Here is a 22,248-nt window from a genome sequence, read left to right on the forward strand (position 1 = left end):
TGCCATGCCAGCAGCTGATGGTATTTCCATGCCAAGAGCTGTGTTGTACATTTTCTACCATTTGCACAGTTGTATGAATACAATACAATAAAACCAAATAAAATAAAATTGAATAATACAACAAATTAAACGCAAAAGGTTTTGCGTGTTCTTGAAGGATCTTATTGAAAAAATCGTTGCCTACTTGCATTAAAAGCAGAACAGCCCATGATCTAGTGCTTTGCTATTTGATAACTGTATTACGTCATAATGAAAAGTAACAAATATCAGTATTTTAAACACAAAACAGCCATGCAGAACAGATTTTGCCAGGTCTTCTGGCGGGCTGTTGGCTCGGGAATGATCAAGTAGGCCGTCAGTGGTAAATTGCTCATTACCTGTGAATTGCAGATTGACCACAATAGCAAAAGCCTCCAAATTGGCTGTGAGAAAGCCTCCAAAAGCCATTTCTCAAATGCAGACTAGCACTTAGACTCCCACACTTCTGCGCCTGATGGAAAATTATAACTCGCAGTCGGCGAGCTGCAGAGTCGCATACGTAAGTGCGCGGAATAAGCAGGCATTTCTCAGCTGTAAACAGAACTTACGGAAAACAAAACAAAATTAAATCTCCTTTGTATTTCCAAAAAGGATCGAAATTCCGCTTATTTAATTCTCCAGTAGAATTATGTGACTTTTATGAGGAAAATTACACTAACCACAAATTGCGCTAAACAATTCCAATACTTTAGGGCTTGACCACTTTAAAATGGGGCTGCGCTGCGATTATAAATATAACTCTTTTACGGCTCTGTTATTACGTACTGAGAAGGGGGAGAGCGGGCCAATCTTGTGGCTGTAGCGCCTGATGGCCTCTCTGATGTGGGCTGGTTGGATGGCACTGCTCTGAGCCTCCGCGCCACAGGCCGCCGCGCTCTGCAACGAAGAAGACAGAGAAAATACAGCTCGTATTATTGCTAATTCAAAAACACTGTGGGAGTCCTGCAGTTTAATGCACAAACACAGGACTCGAGGACACGGCACACACACAATCGCACGCTTTTCGGAATCAAAATCGGAGGATGGGCCAGAGCTTTACCTCCGGAGAGATATAAATGCTATGTGTCATTTGATGCTTTATGAACTGTCAGCACTGAAATATAGAGGTTTGACAGTAAACGTTAGTGCTGCGTGTGATTGGCTGTAATTGCAGTGTCTCTGAAGTCACTTGGAGGGAAGGGAACAATTTCAACTCGGTATCAAGTCGGATGGAAAAACAACTTCCCTGTTTGGATGTTTGCAATAAAGATCAGAGAAACTGGAGTCAGTAAAACAGGGTGAATAGGAACATATTAAGACTTATTCCTCGCTAATGTTTCTATTGCTTATGAAGAGGCTGGAATCTATGACAAATATTAGAATAACCTCAGGGTTTCTTTAGTGTAAAATAAACAGTGTTAGGGTGTTTTCTGAGTGGCCCAATGTTGTGGGTTGGGGCAGGACTATCTGTTCGTCTGACCAATGGAAGTCAAGGGATTTTTAAAATACAGTCCAGCTGTATTGGACCAGCTTAAATTGGCACATGAAAGTGAACGAATTTAATATTAATAATAACAATAATAATACATAGTGTATGTAACACACACACACTCTATACATTTATTTATTTACAATTTATTATTAATGTTATTATTAATATTATAAAATGTATAATATATTATATTATTATTTATGATTTATTTATATATATATATATATATATGAAACAGTTGAAAACAGTTGTGTCAATTTTTTCAGGATTCTTTGATGAATAGAAAGTTCAAAAGAATAGCATTTATTTGAAATAGAATCTATTGTAACTTTATAAATGTCTTTACTGTAACTTTTGATCAATTTAATTCATCCTTGATGAGTAAAAATATTGATTTCATCAATACTTGAGCATCAAATCATCATATTACAATGATTTCTGAAGGATGTGACTGAAGACTGGAGTAATGATGCTGAAAATTCAGCTATGATCACAGGAATAAATTACACTTTACTATATATTCACATAGAAAACAGCCGTTTTAAATTGTATTAATATTTCACAATATTACAGTTTTTTTTTTTATCAATAAATGGTGAGTGGAGACTTCTTTTAAAAACATAAAAAATCTTACCAATCCAAAACTTTTGACTGGTAGTATGTGTGTATGTATATATGTATATATGTATATATATATATATATATATGTATATATATATATATATATATATATATATATATATATATATATATATATATATATATATATATATATATATATATATAGTATATGTATAATATAAAAAATAAATAAATAAGGGAATAATTAAAAATATTATAATAATAATGGTTGAGCCACTCTTGTTATGTCCAGCCCAGTTAGACTTTTCAAATGAACAGTCTGCAATTCCATTTAAAAACCACTAGAGGTGCAGTAATCACACTTATCTGTAACATATTGCTAGGAAAATATTAACATAAATAACAATAATATAATATTGATGCTAAAATATTTGTGTACCTTCTTCCTTTTCCTCTGTTTAACCTTACTGCTGCCATCTTGGTTTGGCCCACCGTTGCCCTGGGCCATGGAGTGCATCTTCCCCTGGTGTCCCGCCGTCAGTGGGCCGCTGGGAGTGGACGGAGGGGTGTTTTCTGGAGAGTCCGTTTCCTTTTTGGTGCTTGCAACCTTAAATTAGACCAGAAAAATCACTTACATGTACGTGAACAAATTATTGATTAGAGTGACGTTAGACGACTGCAACTCATATGAAGATCACAATGTGCTCAACCTTCTCACAACACAACACTCCTTTTAGGCAACAAAAAAGTAACAATGACTAGAAAAAGGTCACGGCTACAAAACATTTCAACACAACCCTGAAAAACATCACCTGCAGTCTTACGACACGTCTCAGTCCTATCGCTCAAACCACAGGGTCATTCTGTCACTCTCGCCACATGGGAACACCATCGACCCCCAAGGTTTAGGAGAAAAACAATACTGGAATTCAGGCTTAAAAAATACCATGTGCGCTTCCAGACCCGGAGTGGCCTTGGCCGAGTCCGAAAAAAGAGTGTAAGAGAGACAGATGAGGTTTTTGTGGTTTCAGTGACAGAGAAGTCCATCCATGGAACGGATCCCGCAGCTCAAAACCACCTTGGACAAACTTGGCGGCCCTACTTGGCGAGAGGTCAAACCCATGGAGCGGGACAGTCTTGTTTGGTTTTCTTTTCCAATGGACAAGCGCTTGGAGAAAGCTGTTGACACATCCCTACTCATACATTTACGCCAGTAAAGCCACTTAAAGTATTCTATAGACTCACCAAACTGCAATTAATTTGATAAAACACATTTTATTAGTGGATTTCAACATACAAATGCATTGGTGAAGAATATCACTTGCATGCAGCTTAAACCAAATAAAAAACACATTACTGGCACAATAACTGGCCTGAGAAGAACTAGAAAACAATGATTGACTGTCATTCTGTCATCATTTACTGTTACAAACAAAAGATGTTTTGAAAAATGTTCATGGTGGTCTTTACTTTTATGGCACATTTATGGTTCTTTTGCGATTTTAGCAGCTTTACCGCATCCGTTCCAATTCACTTTCATTGTTTTCTGCTAAACTTCTCCACAAAAGAAAGTCATACAGGAACGTCATGAGGGCGAGTACATTTTCATTTTTGGAGGGAACTGAATCTTAAACAACAGCTTATAATTTCCAAATATCATTCACTAACAACAGTGTTATTTTAATCTTATGTGTATATACTATTATATTATTTAGAGAAAAACTTATTTTAAATGAGCTTTTATTTTTATATTTTCAGTTTTCTTTTTAATGTTATTTTATATTTTAATAATTTTGTTGTCATTTTTATTAGTTTTTGCTTTTTATATATTAATATTTAGCTTTAATTTATTTTCATATAGTCATTTTAGTATTAAAACTTATTTATTTCAGTTAGTTGCCAAGCCAACATTTCTCATTTTCATTTAGAACGTTTTTTAATTCTCGTTTAAAAAGTGTAGAAGTTTCTTTCTTTTTTTAATCTAATATTTATATCTTATTTTATTTCAGATTTATTTCAATTAACAAAAATGTAATTTTTTTTAAGATTTAATTTTAGTTAACAATAACAACAGTGACTAACAAAGAGTAAACTAAAAATGGTTTTGTTTACCTCAGCCGAGGAGTTGCAGTACTGGATGAAAGTTGCTGATATGGCATGTTGAAACGGATCGCCCGTTTTGGGAGTCATATCTTGTTTAACCAACAGGGCAAGGTCGACAACCTAAAATATAAAACCATATCAGCTTATGAGCAATGTCACTTGATATGAAAAACAAGATGATATTTTTTTTTCCAGGAAACATCATATTAAACAATCAAAGCACTGAAACGCTTCAAAAGAGGTTATTTTCAGGGGTCTAATTTCATGTTGGCTTTCTGGGTTTATTGCATTGGAAACAGAGATGGAGTGAAAGTAAAGTTCCAATTTAGCAAATGTTAGAGTGATTTCCTGAAATGAGACAGTTTTAGTTTATCTGAGATACAATGCGATCTCAGAAAAAAACAGTGTGATGGCAGCTCACCTGGGCCACCGTCTCGTAGGCCAGATACGACAGGATCTCCATGGACATGGCGTTGGGCTTCACATCCAGACTGCTGCAGTCCAGCCACTCGCGGAATTTCGAGGCCTTTTTAGCTAAACAGAGCAAATCATTTGAATCATTTTGAGTGAGAGCTCCTAAAGGGACATGGTGGTGAAAAAAAAAAAAAAAATGACATGGGAAGTCAATGCTTTTGCTCGCGAAACCTTTGTGTTCCCCCAAGAAACTTTGCGTTTCCCCTCAAAATCTTTGCATTCCCTCAAGAAACTTTGCATTCCCTCAAGAAACTTTGCGTTCCCCCGAGAAACTTTGCGTTTGCTAGCGAAACCTTTGCATTCCTCCCAACTTTGAGTTCGCTCATGAAACGTGTTCCCCCCGGCGTTGGAAGCAAGATTTTTCAAAGGGGGGGGGGGGGGGGGAGGGGGGGGGGTCAGATGTTCATGGGGGACGTTCACGAGTTAACACCAATGATCCAGGCAAGACCAGATTAAAAATGTAATCACTTGCAAAATAATTGCCTACAACATTCTAAAATCTGCCAGTGTAATGCGACATGTAAGCTATGTATCGTTTCTTTTGCAACGACTCATCATAGACTCATTCCAGTCATAGACCAGCGCTCAAGCACTGACAAGAATCAGCATTCACATGCTCAAAAATGTGTTTCGCGCTGACAACAATCCGGTAGTGGCTAGAATCCAGCGCTGACTAGAATCACTTCTTCAAACTTCTTCAAACTATCTGGTCCGGCTTTCTCAAGATAACAAAGTTTGTCTCGACAAACTTTTTAATACACACGAATCGGAGGAATGGAAAGTTGACAAGCCATTAAAAAAGTATTGAGTTAAGAACCACTTGTATATTTTCAAATATTTTCAATAAATCATGTTCCCATTCACTCTGGCGACAAATTTTAAAATTAATTAAACTAAATTCTATTTATAAGGTAAAACTTTAAAAAGTTTAGGCATTAACTAATGCCAATGCCTAATGCCAAAATGTTTTCTTTGTTCACCAAGTAATTTACAGGTCAGGCATTTTTGTTAACTCGCAAGACTGTAAGGAGAAAATGACAATTTGATGAATAATATAAATATATACTGTAATCACATTTTGGTAATGTATTAATTCCGTCGTCACATCTGAGCACGAAACGCTGCTTGGATAGTTTCAAGATAGTCAAAAATAATTAATAATACAATAATAATTTAATTGTTCATATGTGTCGTGTCAATTGTTCTCGTCACATCCACATGCAGTCTTAGTACCGCAATCGCTTGGATTTCGTCTCTGCAACCCACAGAAAAGAAATTAGTAGAAAAACATCAAGCACAGGGGTCACACTAATTTTCAAATCAGTTTTGAAAGTTCAAATTAAAAATCATTCTGCTTTTTCGCTGTTAATGTTCTCCAATGAAAATAATTTATAAGAATGCTACTTGTTTGCTGACTGGCTGTTTCGCGGTAAAGCTGCTGTTAATTCAATTTTGAATGTCAAATTTGTAACCGTTGCATTTTTTGGCTGCTCCTCGCTGATTGGCTGCTACATGTATTTGCGATGAGCCACATAATTAAATTTTGAATGTCAAATTTGTAACCGTTACATTTCGTTAACACTGATATACACTGATATATAGGCTAACTTCTACTTCAGATGACTTTTTTGCTCCCTGGGAAACTATGATAATAATGGGGGTAAGGGACCTGGGTAATGGATAGGGGGGCACTGGCCCAAAAAGGTTGAGAACCACTGCTTTAGGGGCTCCGTAAGAACATGATGTACCAAAGTGAGGAAATAACAAGCAGTTTGTCCTAAGAGCAACTATATTTGTAGTACACAATGGCAAGTTTTCTTTCCAAAATGTGCAGCACAGAACGTGAGATGCTATAACCTACTAAGCAATACACTTGACTTTCCAAAACACCACAAAATCAACGATTTCTTAATTTGACTCATTATTTGTTCAGACTCACAAGACATTTTATCATAAAACTGGATTAAAATGCAAACTGTTTTTACTTGTGAATGAAGAATGCCAATTGCTGAATGAAACATACACACAATGTGACAATCTAGCTTACTCACATAATTGTTTGAAATGTCCAGCACTGCACATCGAATGCTTTTTCCACATACTATAACTAAAAACAGCAGACAGAATACTGTGTACACTGCACAATTCACATAAGAACAATAATTAATTCCAAACATATACTATTAAACCAAAAACCCTTTGTTGTGTTTACTCAGCATCAGTGTTATGCAACAGGGTTATTCATGCACATTTACTGCGCTGTTGTCCCAACCTGCAGCTCAATGCCAGTAAGACATCACAGCTACTGGAGCGGCACAAAGCCAGTGAACATGTTATTAGTGCTGAAATGTGGCCTTCAGAAGCCAGTAGTGGTGTTCACAATCCCACAGCTGCATTCTTACAAGCCCTCGGGCGCACAAATGCCAACCGAACAACTCATCGGAGACGATATCTGATGCAGGAGTTCTTCTGAGGAGTGATCTGGTTTACATTGATACTACAAACCATACCTGACCTGCTCATGGAGCAACAAAACGGATGCTTTCATACAGTAAACCCCAGAGAAAAGAATTATTGTAGCTCTAACACTATAGCATGTCACTAGGAAAGCCAATGTCATGGGTTCAATCCCCAGGTAATGCATGAACTGATAAAATGTGTCCCTTCAATGCAAAGTAAGTCACTTTGGAAAAGCAAAAATTAAATGAAAACAATCATGTACAGTATGTGAACGATTACTCACAGAAACTCAGCTGTCGACTTTCACAGAAATCACTGTACAGACTGGAATCCATGTTTCTTGTCATCTTCTCAATTCTCTGTATAAAAAATAAAAAGAAGAATATGAACTATTTTCATGTATCAACATCATGAAAAGTCAAGAAATACACGCCTGTGCAAAACTCGCTGCCACTTTGCTAGGGTTTTCCTGTCTGTGATATTCTGGTTTCTAGAAAGTTTGGGGTCAGTAAGATTTTTAAAGTGTTTTTGAAAAAAGACTTACCAAGGCTGCATTTATTTGATTAAAAACACAGTAAAAACAGTAATATTGTGAAATAATATTACAACTTTTTTTGTGTGTGGATAAATCTTAAAGTGTATTTTATTCCTTTGATGCAAATCTGAATTTTCTGCATCATTACTCCAGTCTTCAGTGTCACATGATCCTTCAGAAATCCTTCTAATATGTTGATTTGCTGCTCAAGAAACATTTATTATTATTATCAATGTTGAAGACATTTATTCAGGACTATTTAATGAATAGAAAGTTCAAAATAACTTTTGATCAATTCATCCTAGCTGACTAAAAGTTAAAATTTCTTTAAAAGATCACCCGTCATAAGCGTTTGAAAGTGAAGTGTCGGGTTAGGGTAAGGGATTTGCTGATAGCAATTTTTTGGATCCCATAATAATCTCTTCAGTTAAGATATTGTTGAGCTCCTGTTTGATGTCATGGTTTAAACCACAGTTTTATCAGCTACTCTAAGGATTAAATATCAATTTTATTTTACGCTACACAAGATAAAATGGCATAACATAAGAGAAGGACGGTCTCCGTAAACTTTAAGAGAGCCACGCGCAGTAATGAAGCCTCTTAATAGCAACCCAACAGGTTTCACTTGGATTTACAGCTGAGCGTGTTAAGTTGCAGGTCAGAACCTATAATTAGACATTTCCTCATCCTGGACCAATTTCATACCTTCACATAACAGTCAATTTGAGCTCTCTACCAGGCTGCGTGTCATAAAAAAAGGTTCAAGGTTTATGACCACCACCCCCCCCCCCCCCCTCCTGCCGCAAAGAATCTGTTTTACAGTCTAGAGAGAGACTGGTAAGCGGGAAGCGTCAAGTTGGAGACTGAGGACAGTCTGACATGACGCTCGGGGCTCCGGGGCCCGATGCGAGGCAGCCTGGATTCGTTTTCAGGCCACCCAAACCAACCGGAGTCTTTTTATTTAGTTAGCTGGCAGTCATTGGAAATTCCATCTTTGAAAATACATATTAATGATGCCGAGCGCCTTCTCGTTACACAGCGCTGGAACTGTGATTTCTATTAGTGTCGTTAAGAGCCGAACGGAGGTCTCGTTTTGCAGCTCGGAGGGGGAATTCGCAGCAGCCTCGGTGTCTGGGTCCCGCTCCAAATTGGGCCGCGAGCGATACGAGACTGGAGCCGCTGCACTTTTAAATAACTCTTGTCAACCGGGTCGGCCAGAGACAGGAGAAATGTTTTGACTGTGGCTTATTGACTGAAAAGAGCAGCGGGGGGATTCGATGTTTGAATGCTATGTATAGCTGCTGATTAAATCAAAACGTTGACCCACCTGCTAATAGCCAAATTATACCCACAACTGACGCGGCGGCCGTATAGGAGGACGTTGGCAAATATTTGATTTGGCCCGCTCGCGACTTTCATTTCATGCCAGTGTGGTCTGGATAAAGGGAATCTCAATTTGTAGCACTGCTAGCGATGAGATTTCCATAGGCTGAGGCCCAAGATATATTTTGGCTATCTAGTATATTTCAATGTGCGTCAACCCGCGCATCGGTGATTAACAGCCCGAGGCAGGCTATAATTAAATTTGTGGGGCATTTCATTCAGACACATGGCTAAGTTTAGACGATCAGACAGAAATGAATTTAAAGTGCCACTGTTTTTGCTCATAAAAGTCTAAAGCTGCTTGAAAGAGAGTCAGTGATCTCTGTGCAGTCATACGCGCTGGTTTAAACAAACTGTGACAATTACTTTCAGGTCGAAGAGAACTGTATATGACACCTGATGCCACTCACAAAGAGCAAACTATTAACTTCCTGAACCTTTAAAGGGTCATAATCAATAATAAAGCATTCTCAGTTCATGTTCGATTGTCCTGCGTAAAGGGCTAGGCTTTTTTCTTTCTTTGCGAACAATTGTTTTTATTCAGTAGTCAGGTCAATATAGAAAAGATACAACATTTAGAGTGTGGCCACATCCACCCCCCAGGTAGACTTATATTAATTCATTAATATTAATTGCAGGACATTGCAGTGGAAAAAGTAAAAAGTGAAATACCTAATCAATAGATAAATAGAAAATGTACATAAATACAAAATACATTTTACATTAAAAAGTCTAAACAAAGAATTAACAGGGATTTTCTAATGCAAAACACAAATGCTGGTGCAGTTCATTTGGTCTGAGATCGGATTGCGTTAATTTTGGTGTAAATGTGAACGCTCCGACAATCTCAGACCACACTGAAGTGAACTGAACACAGACAATCTCTGTGAACGATTCAACTATAAAATGCATTGTTAATGGAGTGCACCAGGTTCACTTTAATTTCCCCATGCATGTCACTTCAAATATTTTTCACCACTACATGTTACCATAAAAAAAGAAAGAAACTTAAATGTTTTCTTTTTTTCAGACCCAAGTGGAATTTAGATTAAATATATTATATATTAAAGGGGTGGTTGATTATGAATTCACTTTTCTAACTTTATTTAGTGTGTAATGTTGCTGTTTGAGCATAAATAACATCTGCAAAGTTACGACGCTCAAAGTTCAAAGCAAAGGGTTAGGGTTTTTCTTTTAAAGAAATTGCTTTTTAAGGACTACAACAAACGGCTGGTAGGGACTACAGTGAGCTTCATTACGGGTTAGTGACATCACAAACTCAAAAATTTGCATAAACCCTGGCCCGGGAACACGATTTATAGATTATCAAGACAGAATATGCTAATCCATGACTAGAAGATAACTACACATAAGCTACAGAAATTTATCAACTAACCATTCAGAAATGTTGTCTACATGTTGTCACTTCTTCTTGAGTCTCTCCATCTTTGTTTGACTCCAGTATGAACATAAAAGGCTAAAAGTTTATGAAATTTTCAGTGCGTGTATGTGTGAGGTAATTGAAGATGCTAACATACATGAGCTCTTGAAGCTCCGCCCTCTGTGAGAGACGGGAGAAGCAGCTCATTTGCATTTAAAGGGACACACACAAAAACGGTGCGTTTTTGCACACCCTCAAAAAGTGACAATTTTAACAGGCTATAAAAAATATCTGTGGGGTATTTTGAGCTAAAACTTCACATACACACTCTGGGGACATCAGAGATTTATTTTACAAGTAATTTGCTATGATATGCTAAAAGTGACATTGCTCGAAACAAACAAACAATAAAAATAAATAAATACTGGATCAAATGAACTAAAGCACTTTCAAATTCAGAGGCATTGATTTATGATATATATTATATTTAATATAAGTATGACATGTAAGGTAAGTGGTCTTATAATAATTAAATGAGTATAGTAAGTAAAAAGCTAGTAAATAAATGAATTAACAAACAAACGTACAAAAAAGACATTCACTTTTAAAGCCAGGCACACTGTGAATTCATGCAAAAAAAATCTATTTCACTCAAGTTCACTAAAAGGCGTGTTTTTAAACAGAGAATAACATCAGAGATGCTTTTACATTGTCTTCAGACCCAAAAAACATTAGTTTACTGATGGCATTACTTTCCTTTAAAGAAAAAAAAAAAAACTAAAGTTTTATGAAAACCCAAGCAAGCAAAAGTGCAAGAGTTTACATGGCCATTTTCAGCATTTACGATTTCCTAGGGAATTTGCAAAAGACAGATCACCAGTGTCCCAGAATAGCATCCTGCTGTCATCATGGCATTAAGGCAAAACAATGCGGATCCCACACATCATGACAAAAACACTTTTAAGCATTCCCATCTGAATGTGGCCGAGAAAATAACAGATTGTCAAGAGATCTTAGAGGGTCCTTGGGAAGATGGATGATCTGCCTGAGGAAATACAATCCACACACCACTGACAACAGAGAAGCCATCGCCGGCTGATCAAGTGAATTATACCCGTCCGACCCGATCGCGGCTGCCCTGGCTGTTCACACGTGCAGTTAGAGGACTGGACATCTGACAAATGTTTGACCCGTAAGCTGTGGCTTTGGAAATCCTATGAAATAATGGCCTGAGTATTTACACAAGTGTTGTAGTTTATTCACAGCAGCGAGAAAATCTAGTAGCAAGTAAATGGACGATGCAAATGAGGTCATTGAAGTAGTCAGATTTACTGTAAAAGAGAGCTACTAGTATAGTGCTAGACTGATATACTGACCGGGCCAACAAAGCAGATGATATTTGGGTACTTTGCGCTATTTTGGCTATTGTTTTCAAACACAATTACTTACAATTTTTTTTATCTGGTAAAATTGTATATATATTATGTAAATAAAAATATTATATTATATATGATATGATATATATCATTGTATGTATATAATTAAATACTACTTTACAAAATAATAAATAATTAATATAACAAATAGAATATTATATTAATTTATATAAATATTGAATGCGCTACCTTTCAAAAAAGAAGTTTCTTATGCTCACCAAGGCTTCATTTATTTCACAGATCAAAAACACAGTAAAAATATATATAATATTGTGAAATATTATTACAATTTAAAATAGCTGTTTTCTATGTGTACATATTTTAAAGTGTAATTTACTCCCGATGCAAAGCTGAGTTTTCAGCATCATTACTCCAGTCTTCAGTGTCACATGATCCTTCAGAAATCATTCTAATATGCTGATTTGCTGCTCAATAAACATTTATTATTATTTATTATTTTAAATGTTGAAAACATCATATTTTTGTGGAAACGGGATGCATTTCTTTAAGGATCCTTTAATAAATAAAAAAAATAACAGAAAGAACAGCATCAATATGAATATATATTTTTTGTAACATTATAAATGTCTCTACTGTCGTGTTTTTTTTTATTCATTTCATCCTTTAATGCTTTATACAATACAGATTGTTTCAAAGCAGCTTTATGGTGATAAACAGGAAAATAATGATTCGATGATGCAAACAGAACTCAATTCTGCTGTAAAGCAGCACTAAAAGAAAAGAAAAAAAGTCTCATTGTTCAGCTGAAGTCAGTTCAGTATTGATTCAGTTCAGTTTAATAACTCTGTGTAAAGTTCATCAATTATAAAATATGTTCAAGTATATATTAGTGCTGTCAATCGTTTACATTTTTTAAATATTTTTTTCTGTAATTAATCCCGATTGATCGCACCTAACATTGAAGTGTTTAATATATTTTTACACTGTAATAATTTCACATTTAATCTTTAAATGAATGTAGAAATAACAAAGACATTAGCCTATATTTAAAATATTTGTTTAATGGCATCTTTTTATGAAAGAAGGCCAGTATCACAGATCACAATACTACTACAGATGTCTGTTTTCTCAATTTTAGCCATTATAGCCTTTCAGCATTACAGTATAATCAAAAGCTATCTATTTCAAGTTCAAGCGCTGTCTGAAGCTGCTTTCTGTGCGCATGAGTGTGTGTCACACAGACAGGAGATTCACAGACACATGGCAGTTCTGCACCGCATTCTCTTTTGTGTCTTATCATGCTTGAATGTTTTAACCCTTTATGGTACGGAGTTGGCATATTGCAACAATTAATTTCTACTCATTTCATTTTTATTCAGAAAATTAAAAGGGCAGGCCTCAAGGTAGCCAATGATGAGCTGTTTTTAAGTCACATGACATTTGAACGTCTCTCCAAAACTCTCTTTCCACTGTCAAGACACCTGTTCAAGTGCTCCAGAAATTGCTCTATTAACTTCATTTCTAAACTTCTAAAATCTCTTCTCACAGTGGATTTTTTGCAGCATCTTTTATAAGTAAATTAGATATTTTCATTGACAAATCAACATAGTTTTACTGTAAATTGAGAAAATATCAATGCTTCCATATGGCAACGCTGTACCACTATGGAAAAATAGGTATGTTGCCGTAGGTATGTTGCAGTTATTTATTTATTTGAAGTGTTTATTGTAGTATAGTTGTATTTATGTATAAATACCAAATTGATTTCTTCTTTTCCAAAAATGAACACAGCAATATTTTAGGGAAAGGGCAATAGTAAGAGTGCAGAGTTAGCTCTTCCATGTGATGAGAATGAGGATGAGTTAGCCAAATGATTGGGAATGATAGGGATTAAATGATAGGGATCTACTTATTTTTAGTGTTTCAACTTTATAAATCTATCAATTTCTAAAAGAAATGTGCAATTAAATAAAAAATAAAATCATAAGTTTAAAAAACTACTTTTTTGTCCATTTTCCATTGTGGTGCCAAGTACCCAACCCCACCCCCCAATTATAATTATATTTTTTAAAATCTTTTTTGACTTGTATGATTGAAGCTATTTCATGTAATAAAAATATTTTTGAAAAAAACATATATATCATGGTTAGAACACAATGCGTACCATAGAGGGTTAAAAGTATCTGCGTGATCCCATAATGTAACGTTAGCCAAGGGATAATGGAAAAAACGGATGCTGCTTTAATTAAGTGTGCTTGCTGAAAGCAGCACACTTATTGTTCTTCTTAAGTTTTCTTCTTCTTATTATTATTATTCCTGGGAGATAAATTTTGGCCAGCTCCTGCGCCTAGGCCCTTTGAGACAGAGACACCGTTCCAACTTTAAAACGTCCGGTCAGTACCGGTGTAAGTTGCTCGCGAAGATGACATCACGAGTCCATGTCGTTTGTCCGCCATATTGGATTGAACAGAAAGCGAAACTAAATTTTCAAAGGTCACAAATTTGGTCCGAACTTCACGAAACTGGACGTACATGATCCTTGGACCAAGCCTCACAAAAGTTACTAGAAGGAGGTTTGATTTTCGGAAGCGTTTGCCCGTCACAGCCAAACGAAATCGGCGGCGTAGTCGCCAACCAGGAAGTCGTCCATATCTCAGGAACTCTGTCACGTATCGAAACCAAACTTTGTACATGAACTCGGGACTCCAATGTGAGGATGCACAATATCTGATTTTTTTATTATTTTTTTTTATTTCAGGCTAATTGACAAACCCATTTACTTATGTCTATGCAAAAGAGTTTCACCTCACACTTTTAATGTTAATGCATTTAGACAGTAGGTGGCACTGTTGTATTACATTTCACAGAGCCAATTCTCAGATCAAGCAAACTTCAACGCACCCTTATCCACTACCTGCTAACGTTAGTGAACCGCACCCGAGCAAGCACACTTTGCAGTTCCCCCGGAAATGCATTCTAGTTGCTTTAAATATTTTAACGTGTTAACTGAAAAAATCAATTGCATGCGTTAAAACGTTAAGTTTGACATACATATATGTAACACTGTTAAAAGCTCAGGGAAGGCGGCGGTGGGAACTGGCAAATGGTGAACGTAAATTTAATGACAAAATAAGCAAAAACAATTAAACGAAAGTGAAGCAGCAACCCCTGACGGACAGGCCCTCTCTCATCTCTCACTGTCATCACTCCTCCTTTTATCCTTCCGGATTGTTTATTAACAGATTGATTATTAATAGATTGATTATTTCCGCTCATTAACACTTGCACCATCGGACTTGCTCCGCTCCCACGGCTCTCGGCCCCGCCCTGCTTGCCACAATATACTAACCATTTAAAAATTTGTTTTAATAAAGCTTTCGAATTACGAAAAAGTTATGTTTGGAAAAAGTTGTGCAAAATGAAGAATGAAAGAACAGTTTAACATTATGCACTCATCAAATGTACATTTACAAAAAGTAAACTTGTGACAGACAGACAGATGCTTCAACACTGGATATTGAAAAATTGGGCGGCCACTAGCTAGCTACTAGCAAAGAAATATGAAAAGTCAAACATAAATTTGAGATTTAAAAAACCCTATGAAATCTGACAACTACACGATCACCCCACAATGTCTATATGCAAACGGTAAGGCGAGCAGATGGAAGAGCACAGGAAAACCAGACATGTGCTCTTAGCCACTAAAAGAGCTAGTTAAAGAAGACAAGGGGGTGGTGGCGGGGCGAACAGGGCACTAGATAAAGCAGCACAGTGCCGTGTGGTTAAACCATAAAGCTCCTCTCTCGAGGACTTCATGAGTGGGGCAAAGTGGGAGGCCCAGAAGGATATGGTTCCTTATTCTCAAAAGGTTGTCCTGATAGCTAAAACATACCCATTAAAACACTCAGTAGGAACAAAGTTTTGGGGGAAACCGCAGGCTTTCTTGGCCACATCCAGAACAGACTGGTGCTTGGTTTTTAATTGAGACGGGACGTATAAAGTCTCATGGTAATACCCCCTTGTCCACGGTTCTTGCTTCAGACCTTTAATTACATCTTTCAGCTGTAATTTATTTATTTATGGCCATTTATTTCCCTTGGCACAGTGAGAACAAAAGGATGTTATAAAGACACCTTGTGTGTATGCCACAAGAGTTCACGTTCATATCGAAAGAGACTCATCAATGTCTGATTTGGACTGATAAAGAATCGCTTCACCTCATCAGACTGAAAACGCTCCTGTTGACCTCATGATGACGTTTGCCAGGTCAAATTACCGCTCTCTAGATTCACTCGTGGCTTATTTGACATCACAATGGAAACTCAGATGAGATGTTAAGACCAGTGGAGGGGATGAAACCCAGTCGGACCTTCTGACAGGAGTTTGGTCCTCGGCTTCTTGTTTTTCATGGAACACGAGTCTCAAAACCACATTTTTCAGTGTCGTCTCAAAATCAGGTGCTCCTATGGTTCACGACTATATTCAACATGTTTAAACACCTCGTTTAAGTCAAACTTCTGTTCCACAATGACTACAAGAATAAACTGCGCCTGTTCATAGCGTTATTTAAGTGCACATGCTGTCTGTGTAGTTTTAGCACCTGATTCACTAAAGAAATTATACTGGAAATTAGTACTGATCAGTATTTCCATGGATGACTACGCTCTATACAGAAAAAACATAAGGTTATTATGCACAATGATAAAAAAGATTACACTTTATTTTGACGGTCCACTTTAGACATTCTACTAACTATAAGTAACTTTGCAACTACATGTGAACTAACTCTGATTAAAATATTAAGACTGTCTGCTTAATATCTGCTAACACTTTATTTTGATGGTCCCCCATGAATAGTAACTACATGTCAACTAACAGTCTATTAATTACATGTTTCTAACAGTCTATTAATACTCTAATGAGAGTTGGATGACATGTAGTTGCAAAGTGACTTATAGTTAGTGGAATGTCTAAAGTGGACCATCAAAATAAAGTGTAACCAAAAATAAGTATCCAATTTAGAAAAAAATAAAATAAAATAAAAAATACAAAAAAAAAAAAACATGTTTCTGATATCCTTAGCCATCCACAAATAACTGTATATTAAGTTTTAGTTAGACAAAAAAAAAAAAAAAAAAAAAACACGTGAATGTTTAGGTTTTGACGTCACTATCAGAGAATTCTTGCATTCCCAGTTTATTGATTTTATTGATTATTTGTATAATAAACTGATTTTTGAGAGTTATTGCGTTGCTGTGCATGTGAGCACGCTTAAAATATAATTTTAAATGTACTTGACACAGTGCTAACTGAACTGCAGGATTTAAGTTAGTTTGGCAGTCTTTATCATAAAATAATAAACCGATTCCCCTCTTTCTGTGACCGCAGGATAATCCCCTTGAGTTTCAATGCCATCCTCCCTCGCTGGTGTGCGAGCTCAGGGTGTTCAGGCTGAAGCACATTTCTGGGAGCCTCCTACTCACCTCCAGCCGTTCCTGCTTGACTTCATCCACCTCCTCTTCCTCCACCAGAGACAAGAATTCCCCCGTCTGGTCGATGGAGCCCAGGAAGTCCTGCGCCAGACGCTGCCTCTTGTTGCTGCTGTATTTGTCTGTAAGAGGACAGAAACAGGCACATTTGCTGACTCTCTGTCCTGAACACATCTGCAGGCCAGCTGGGCTTGTTAACACCTGACTCGAGATGCAGCGGCCCACTCACCTATAGTGCTTTCTGTTCTGAGTCATCTCGGCTCAGAAGCAAGCCAGACCTCTGAAAGCCAAAGCCTTGTAACTCTTAAAAATATAGGAAAAAAAAGTTCTTTGAAATCTGCTATAGAACAAAAGTATACACACTGTTTGAATGAATCACAGACTGCTTCTACAAACATCTGTGAAAGAATGGGTCGCTCTCAGGAGCTCAGTGAACTCAAGCGTGGTACCGTGATAGGTTGCCACCTACGCAATAAGTCCATTCCTGAAATTTCCTCACTATGAAATATTCCATGGTCAACTGTTAGTGGTATTATAATAAAGTGGAAGCAATTGGGAACAACAGCAACTGGCCATGTAAAACCACAGAGCCACAGGGGTCAGCGCATGCTGAGGAGCGCAGAAGTTGCCAACTTTCTGCAGAGTCAATAGCTACAGACCTCCAAACTTCGTGTGGTCTTCAGATTAGCTCAAGAACAGTGTGTAGAGCTTCATGGAATGGGTTTCCATGGCTGAGCAGCGTCATCCAAGCCTTAAATCACCGAGTGCAATGCAAAGCATCATATGCAGTGGTGTAAAGCACGCCGCTACTGGACTCTAGAGCAGTGGAGACGAGTTCTCTGGAGTGACGAATCACACTTCTCTGTCTGGCAATCCGATGGACGAGTCTGGGTTTGGCGGTTGCCAGGAGAACGGTACTTGCCTGATTGCATTGCGCCAAGTGTAAAGTTTGGTGGAGGGGGGATTATGGTGTGGGGTTGTTTTTCAGGGTTTGGGCTTGGCCCCTTGGTTCCAGTGAAAGGAACTGTTAATGCTTCAGCACACCAAGACATTTTGGACAATTTCATGCTCCCAACTTTGTGGGAACAGTTTGGGGATGGCCCGATTCCTGTTCCAACATGACTGCTCACCAGTGCACAAAGCAAGGTCCATAAAGACATGGATGAGCGAGTTTGGTGAGGAGGAACTTGACTGGCCTGCACAGAGTCCTGACCTCAACCCAATAGAACACCTTTGGGATGAATTAGAGCGGACACTGCAAGCCAGGCCTTCTCGTCCAACATCAGTGCCTGACCTCACAAATGCTCTTCTAGAAGAATGGTCAAAAATTCCCATAAACACACTCCTAAGCCTTGTGGAAAGCCTTCCCAGAAGAGTTGAAGCTGTTATAGCTGCAAAGGATGGGCCAACTCCATATTAAACCCTACGTATTAATAATGGGATATCATAAAAGTTGATGTGGATGTAAAGGCAGACATCCCAAAACTTTTGGCAATATATACAGTATATAACAGAGCTGAAATATAGAAGCTCAAAGACAAACCTCGAATATGAGTGAGTTTTCATTTGTGTCACATGTTTTGTACATAATTCCCACAGCAGCATTATTTCAAGCTCTACCACAGCGAACGACTTTCACTTTTTCCAGCATGTTCATGTGGTTCAGCGTCAGTGGGCATTACAGGCATAAAGCTCCAGGGTGGGAAAATGAAAAAAATAAGGAAAATGTTAATTAAATGAAAGGAAATACACTGATTAAACACACTTCTGTGAAGTAATGTCTGGTTGTGAATGACAGAAATAGCCCCAGAAAATGTTTAATCAAGGTTACTGAATTTATGACACCTAAATAACAGCTTGTTTTATGGGCTTCAGGTTCGCTGGTCCTGGCACGGCACAACCTTGAACAGACTGTAATTGTGGAGTTCCTCTGTAAACGGGGCAATTCAATCAAAAGGTAAAAAAGTCACTTTGTATAAACTCACTTTTTAAATGATGCAAATATGTCGACGCACATAATTAGTAGTGCATTCTGGCTTTAAAGAAACCTTAATTTGACATTTGATACAATATTTGGATGAATAACAGGCCTTGAAAAATCTTGGTTTGGACGTATAGTTAATCTAATAATGATGAAATGGTGCATTAAAATCGAATTAAATAAACACTAGTAAAAACATATTTGATCTAGTGGATTCATCCTTCAAAATTAAGAAGCACAAGTAAAAAATGGCTTTTTAAATGTGACTGTAACAGGGTGAGCAGAAGTGTTTCGAACACAGCAGATCAAAAGATAAAACTGTGAATAAAAATACATAAAGCTTTTCATATCACGCATTTTTTTACTTGACTTACCTACCTTAATTTAACTGAACATATGTTTACAGAACAATATGTCTAAATGTCTAAACATGACCAATCACTCAACCAACAGCGCTTGCAATTTACTTCCATAACTACTCGTATTTCCAAGTGAAACAGGATATTCAACTCGAAAAAATGGGCGAGACCTAATATTTTACACAGAGAATTGAAAAAACGGTGAGAAGTGTTCAACTGGACAATTCGGTAATCTAATAATGATGAAATGGCGCATTAAAATCGAACTAAATAAATACTAGTGAATACTAGTAGCTTAATTTAACTGAGTGTCTGTTTACAGAGCAATGTGTCTAAATGTCTAAACACGACCAACCACTCAACCAACAGAGCTTGCCTCCCAATTTACTTCCGTAACTATGAGCATTTCCGATACGGGATATTCAATGGGGGAAAAAACATGCAAGACCAATTTTTTACACTGAGAATTCAACACATGGTGAAAAGTGTCTCTAAATGGAAAATAAAAGGGAAATCATTTCAAATTTTAACATGCACTGCTCACAATAAGACCATGTAGGAACACATAGTAAGACAATAAACAGGATTTCACAATGATAATCTCACCCTACACTATATCTCACCCCAAATCTGCTGAGCAACCTAAAAAAAAGACAATAGCGGTTGAACAGAAGTTCCTCATTTTGCAGTGTAGTTTTGTTGTGGGGTCACTGCACGAACACTGTATTGTATGGAAAGATATCAAAACCCAACTGCTCTACATTGCCCTCTTTTGCAACCCTCCGAACACACCACACCAGAGTAAAACCACGTCCTAACACAGGCCGGCTCCCACCGCAGGCCTCCCAGGACAGAAAGAGGCTGTTCTCTCCTCACAATGAAACAATTCCCTCTTATATTTTATATCGCATACAATAACACAGATAATAGTCAGGGAACAATAATCTCCCGATTGAAAGCGTCACGGATAGGGTCACGAAACTCTCAGAGCCAAAAAAACAGGCAAGAGCCGCCACACGTTAAAAAGAGTGAGCCATGGAAAAGCATCTGCGTTCAGACACAGAGACTCTCAGAACGCTGCATTTCAATGTTCTTCCATCTCTCAAGTTACACTCTAGATGAGGAGCAAGAGTCCTAATGATACTCCGCATGACATTACACGGGACGTCCGCTGCTTCTGCGGATGGTTTTCCTCCCTCGTGCTCAGTTTTCGGTGGTATTGATGAGGGCGGTGGAGCGCTGTTCAAAGCAGATTGATGCCAAAGCTTCTGTCTGCATTTTGGTTAATGACTCTCGCTGATTGACTGTGGCGTACAAAATGACCTCGCTCGACTCTGCTCATTATGCACGGCTTCGTCGTTTAAGGCAACGGCCGTTGATGGGGGGGAAAACGTTTTGAATATCTTATGGAGAAAATCATTCAAAAGGAAAACATGCTAAGCTGCAATATATATGAAAGTACCATACATTAACTTGGGTTGGGACTTGGGTTGGGAGTCGCAAACTGGTTCTCATTCAGAAATGGTTCCATTTTTAACCGTTTTTGGAAGCGAGTCATTTTCATGATGTTTGGATCCTTCAACGGTTCTAAAAGATTTGAATTCTTCCAAATTGGCGTAATAAAATATGCAGTGATGGTGATCTTATTTTCTCTCAGCAATACACGTGATTTAACATTAAAGTGCATGATTCATTGTTAGTTGTTATCAAAAAGTCAGGTTTAAAATATTTGTAAAAAATTAGCGGATGAAAAAGAAAATACGTCTCATACTCTCATACCTGAATCCAGCGGGTCCTCATCATCGATGGTTTTTAGGACTTTGGATTTGTAGTCTCTGAACTGCATGTACTTGATGAGCCGCCGTAGTTTTTTCTTAGAGAATAAAAAAAAAAGAAGAAAGAAAGAAACAGGCTCAGTTTTTAAACTAAAACAATTTTGAATATCGAAATATTGCAAAAATGAATAAACCTCAGTAGAACAAAAAAAAAATTAGTTAATAGTGCTAAGTTGGATTAATTTCTGTGAATGAGTTCAGATTGTCCATTTCAATGAATCAAATCAAAATTCCTGTGCTTAACCATTCAAGCAAGTTCATCCAGTGAAAAACCTTTATTTGATTGATGGATTCATTACATTTATAAATGCTTGTGTTTTAGTTTTTGCATTAAACTTATTGAATCTACTTGCCTTATTGACTGAAATCACATACCTATCAAGACATAGGGTTAGAAAAGATTATGAAAGATGTTTTATTATAATCACCCAGCCCTGATTCTTGCTTTCAACATGTGATTGTAAAGCAACAGAACTACAAAAGCAATAACCAAACCAGTAGTTCATAAAAAGGAAGGGTAATGATTTATGTTGCGGTAATGTCTCATATTTGTGCGCTTTTACCTTGTCTTTCCTCATTAGAAAGATGATATCCTCTGGTGAAATGACCCTGGCCCCTCTCAGGAGGGCCACTTCAGCGGCCTGATGGAGCTGAGGGAGGAAAGAAAGGCAATTCAATCAGCAAAGAAACAATCAGCGCTCGCTGACATCTACCGAAATATGTTTTTAAAATCAGCGCATTGTAGGCAACTGACTCACT

The 22,248-nt window shown here is 37.4% G+C and overlaps 1 protein-coding gene across 2 annotated transcripts in view; it reads right to left on the reverse strand.

Annotated features, from left to right (window-relative positions):
- The window catches only part of supt3h (SPT3 homolog, SAGA and STAGA complex component), a 124,181-nt gene that overhangs the window by 17,651 nt on the left and 84,282 nt on the right, over positions 1 to 22,248 (reverse strand). For both annotated transcript variants that reach the window (XM_084097647.1, XM_084097648.1), the window contains exons 4-11: positions 22,053 to 22,139; positions 21,434 to 21,527; positions 17,309 to 17,436; positions 7,413 to 7,488; positions 4,617 to 4,729; positions 4,205 to 4,315; positions 2,532 to 2,699; positions 805 to 915 (exon numbers count right to left, since the gene is read on the reverse strand). In XM_084097647.1, the coding sequence (XP_083953773.1) occupies positions 805 to 915; positions 2,532 to 2,699; positions 4,205 to 4,315; positions 4,617 to 4,729; positions 7,413 to 7,488; positions 17,309 to 17,436; positions 21,434 to 21,527; positions 22,053 to 22,139 (888 nt within the window). The remainder of the gene's footprint in view (positions 1 to 804; positions 916 to 2,531; positions 2,700 to 4,204; positions 4,316 to 4,616; positions 4,730 to 7,412; positions 7,489 to 17,308; positions 17,437 to 21,433; positions 21,528 to 22,052; positions 22,140 to 22,248) is intronic.

This window comes from Abramis brama, assembly GCF_963993115.1.
Source record: "Abramis brama genome assembly, chromosome: 21".
In the NCBI taxonomy this organism is placed as follows: Eukaryota; Metazoa; Chordata; class Actinopteri; order Cypriniformes; family Leuciscidae; genus Abramis; species Abramis brama.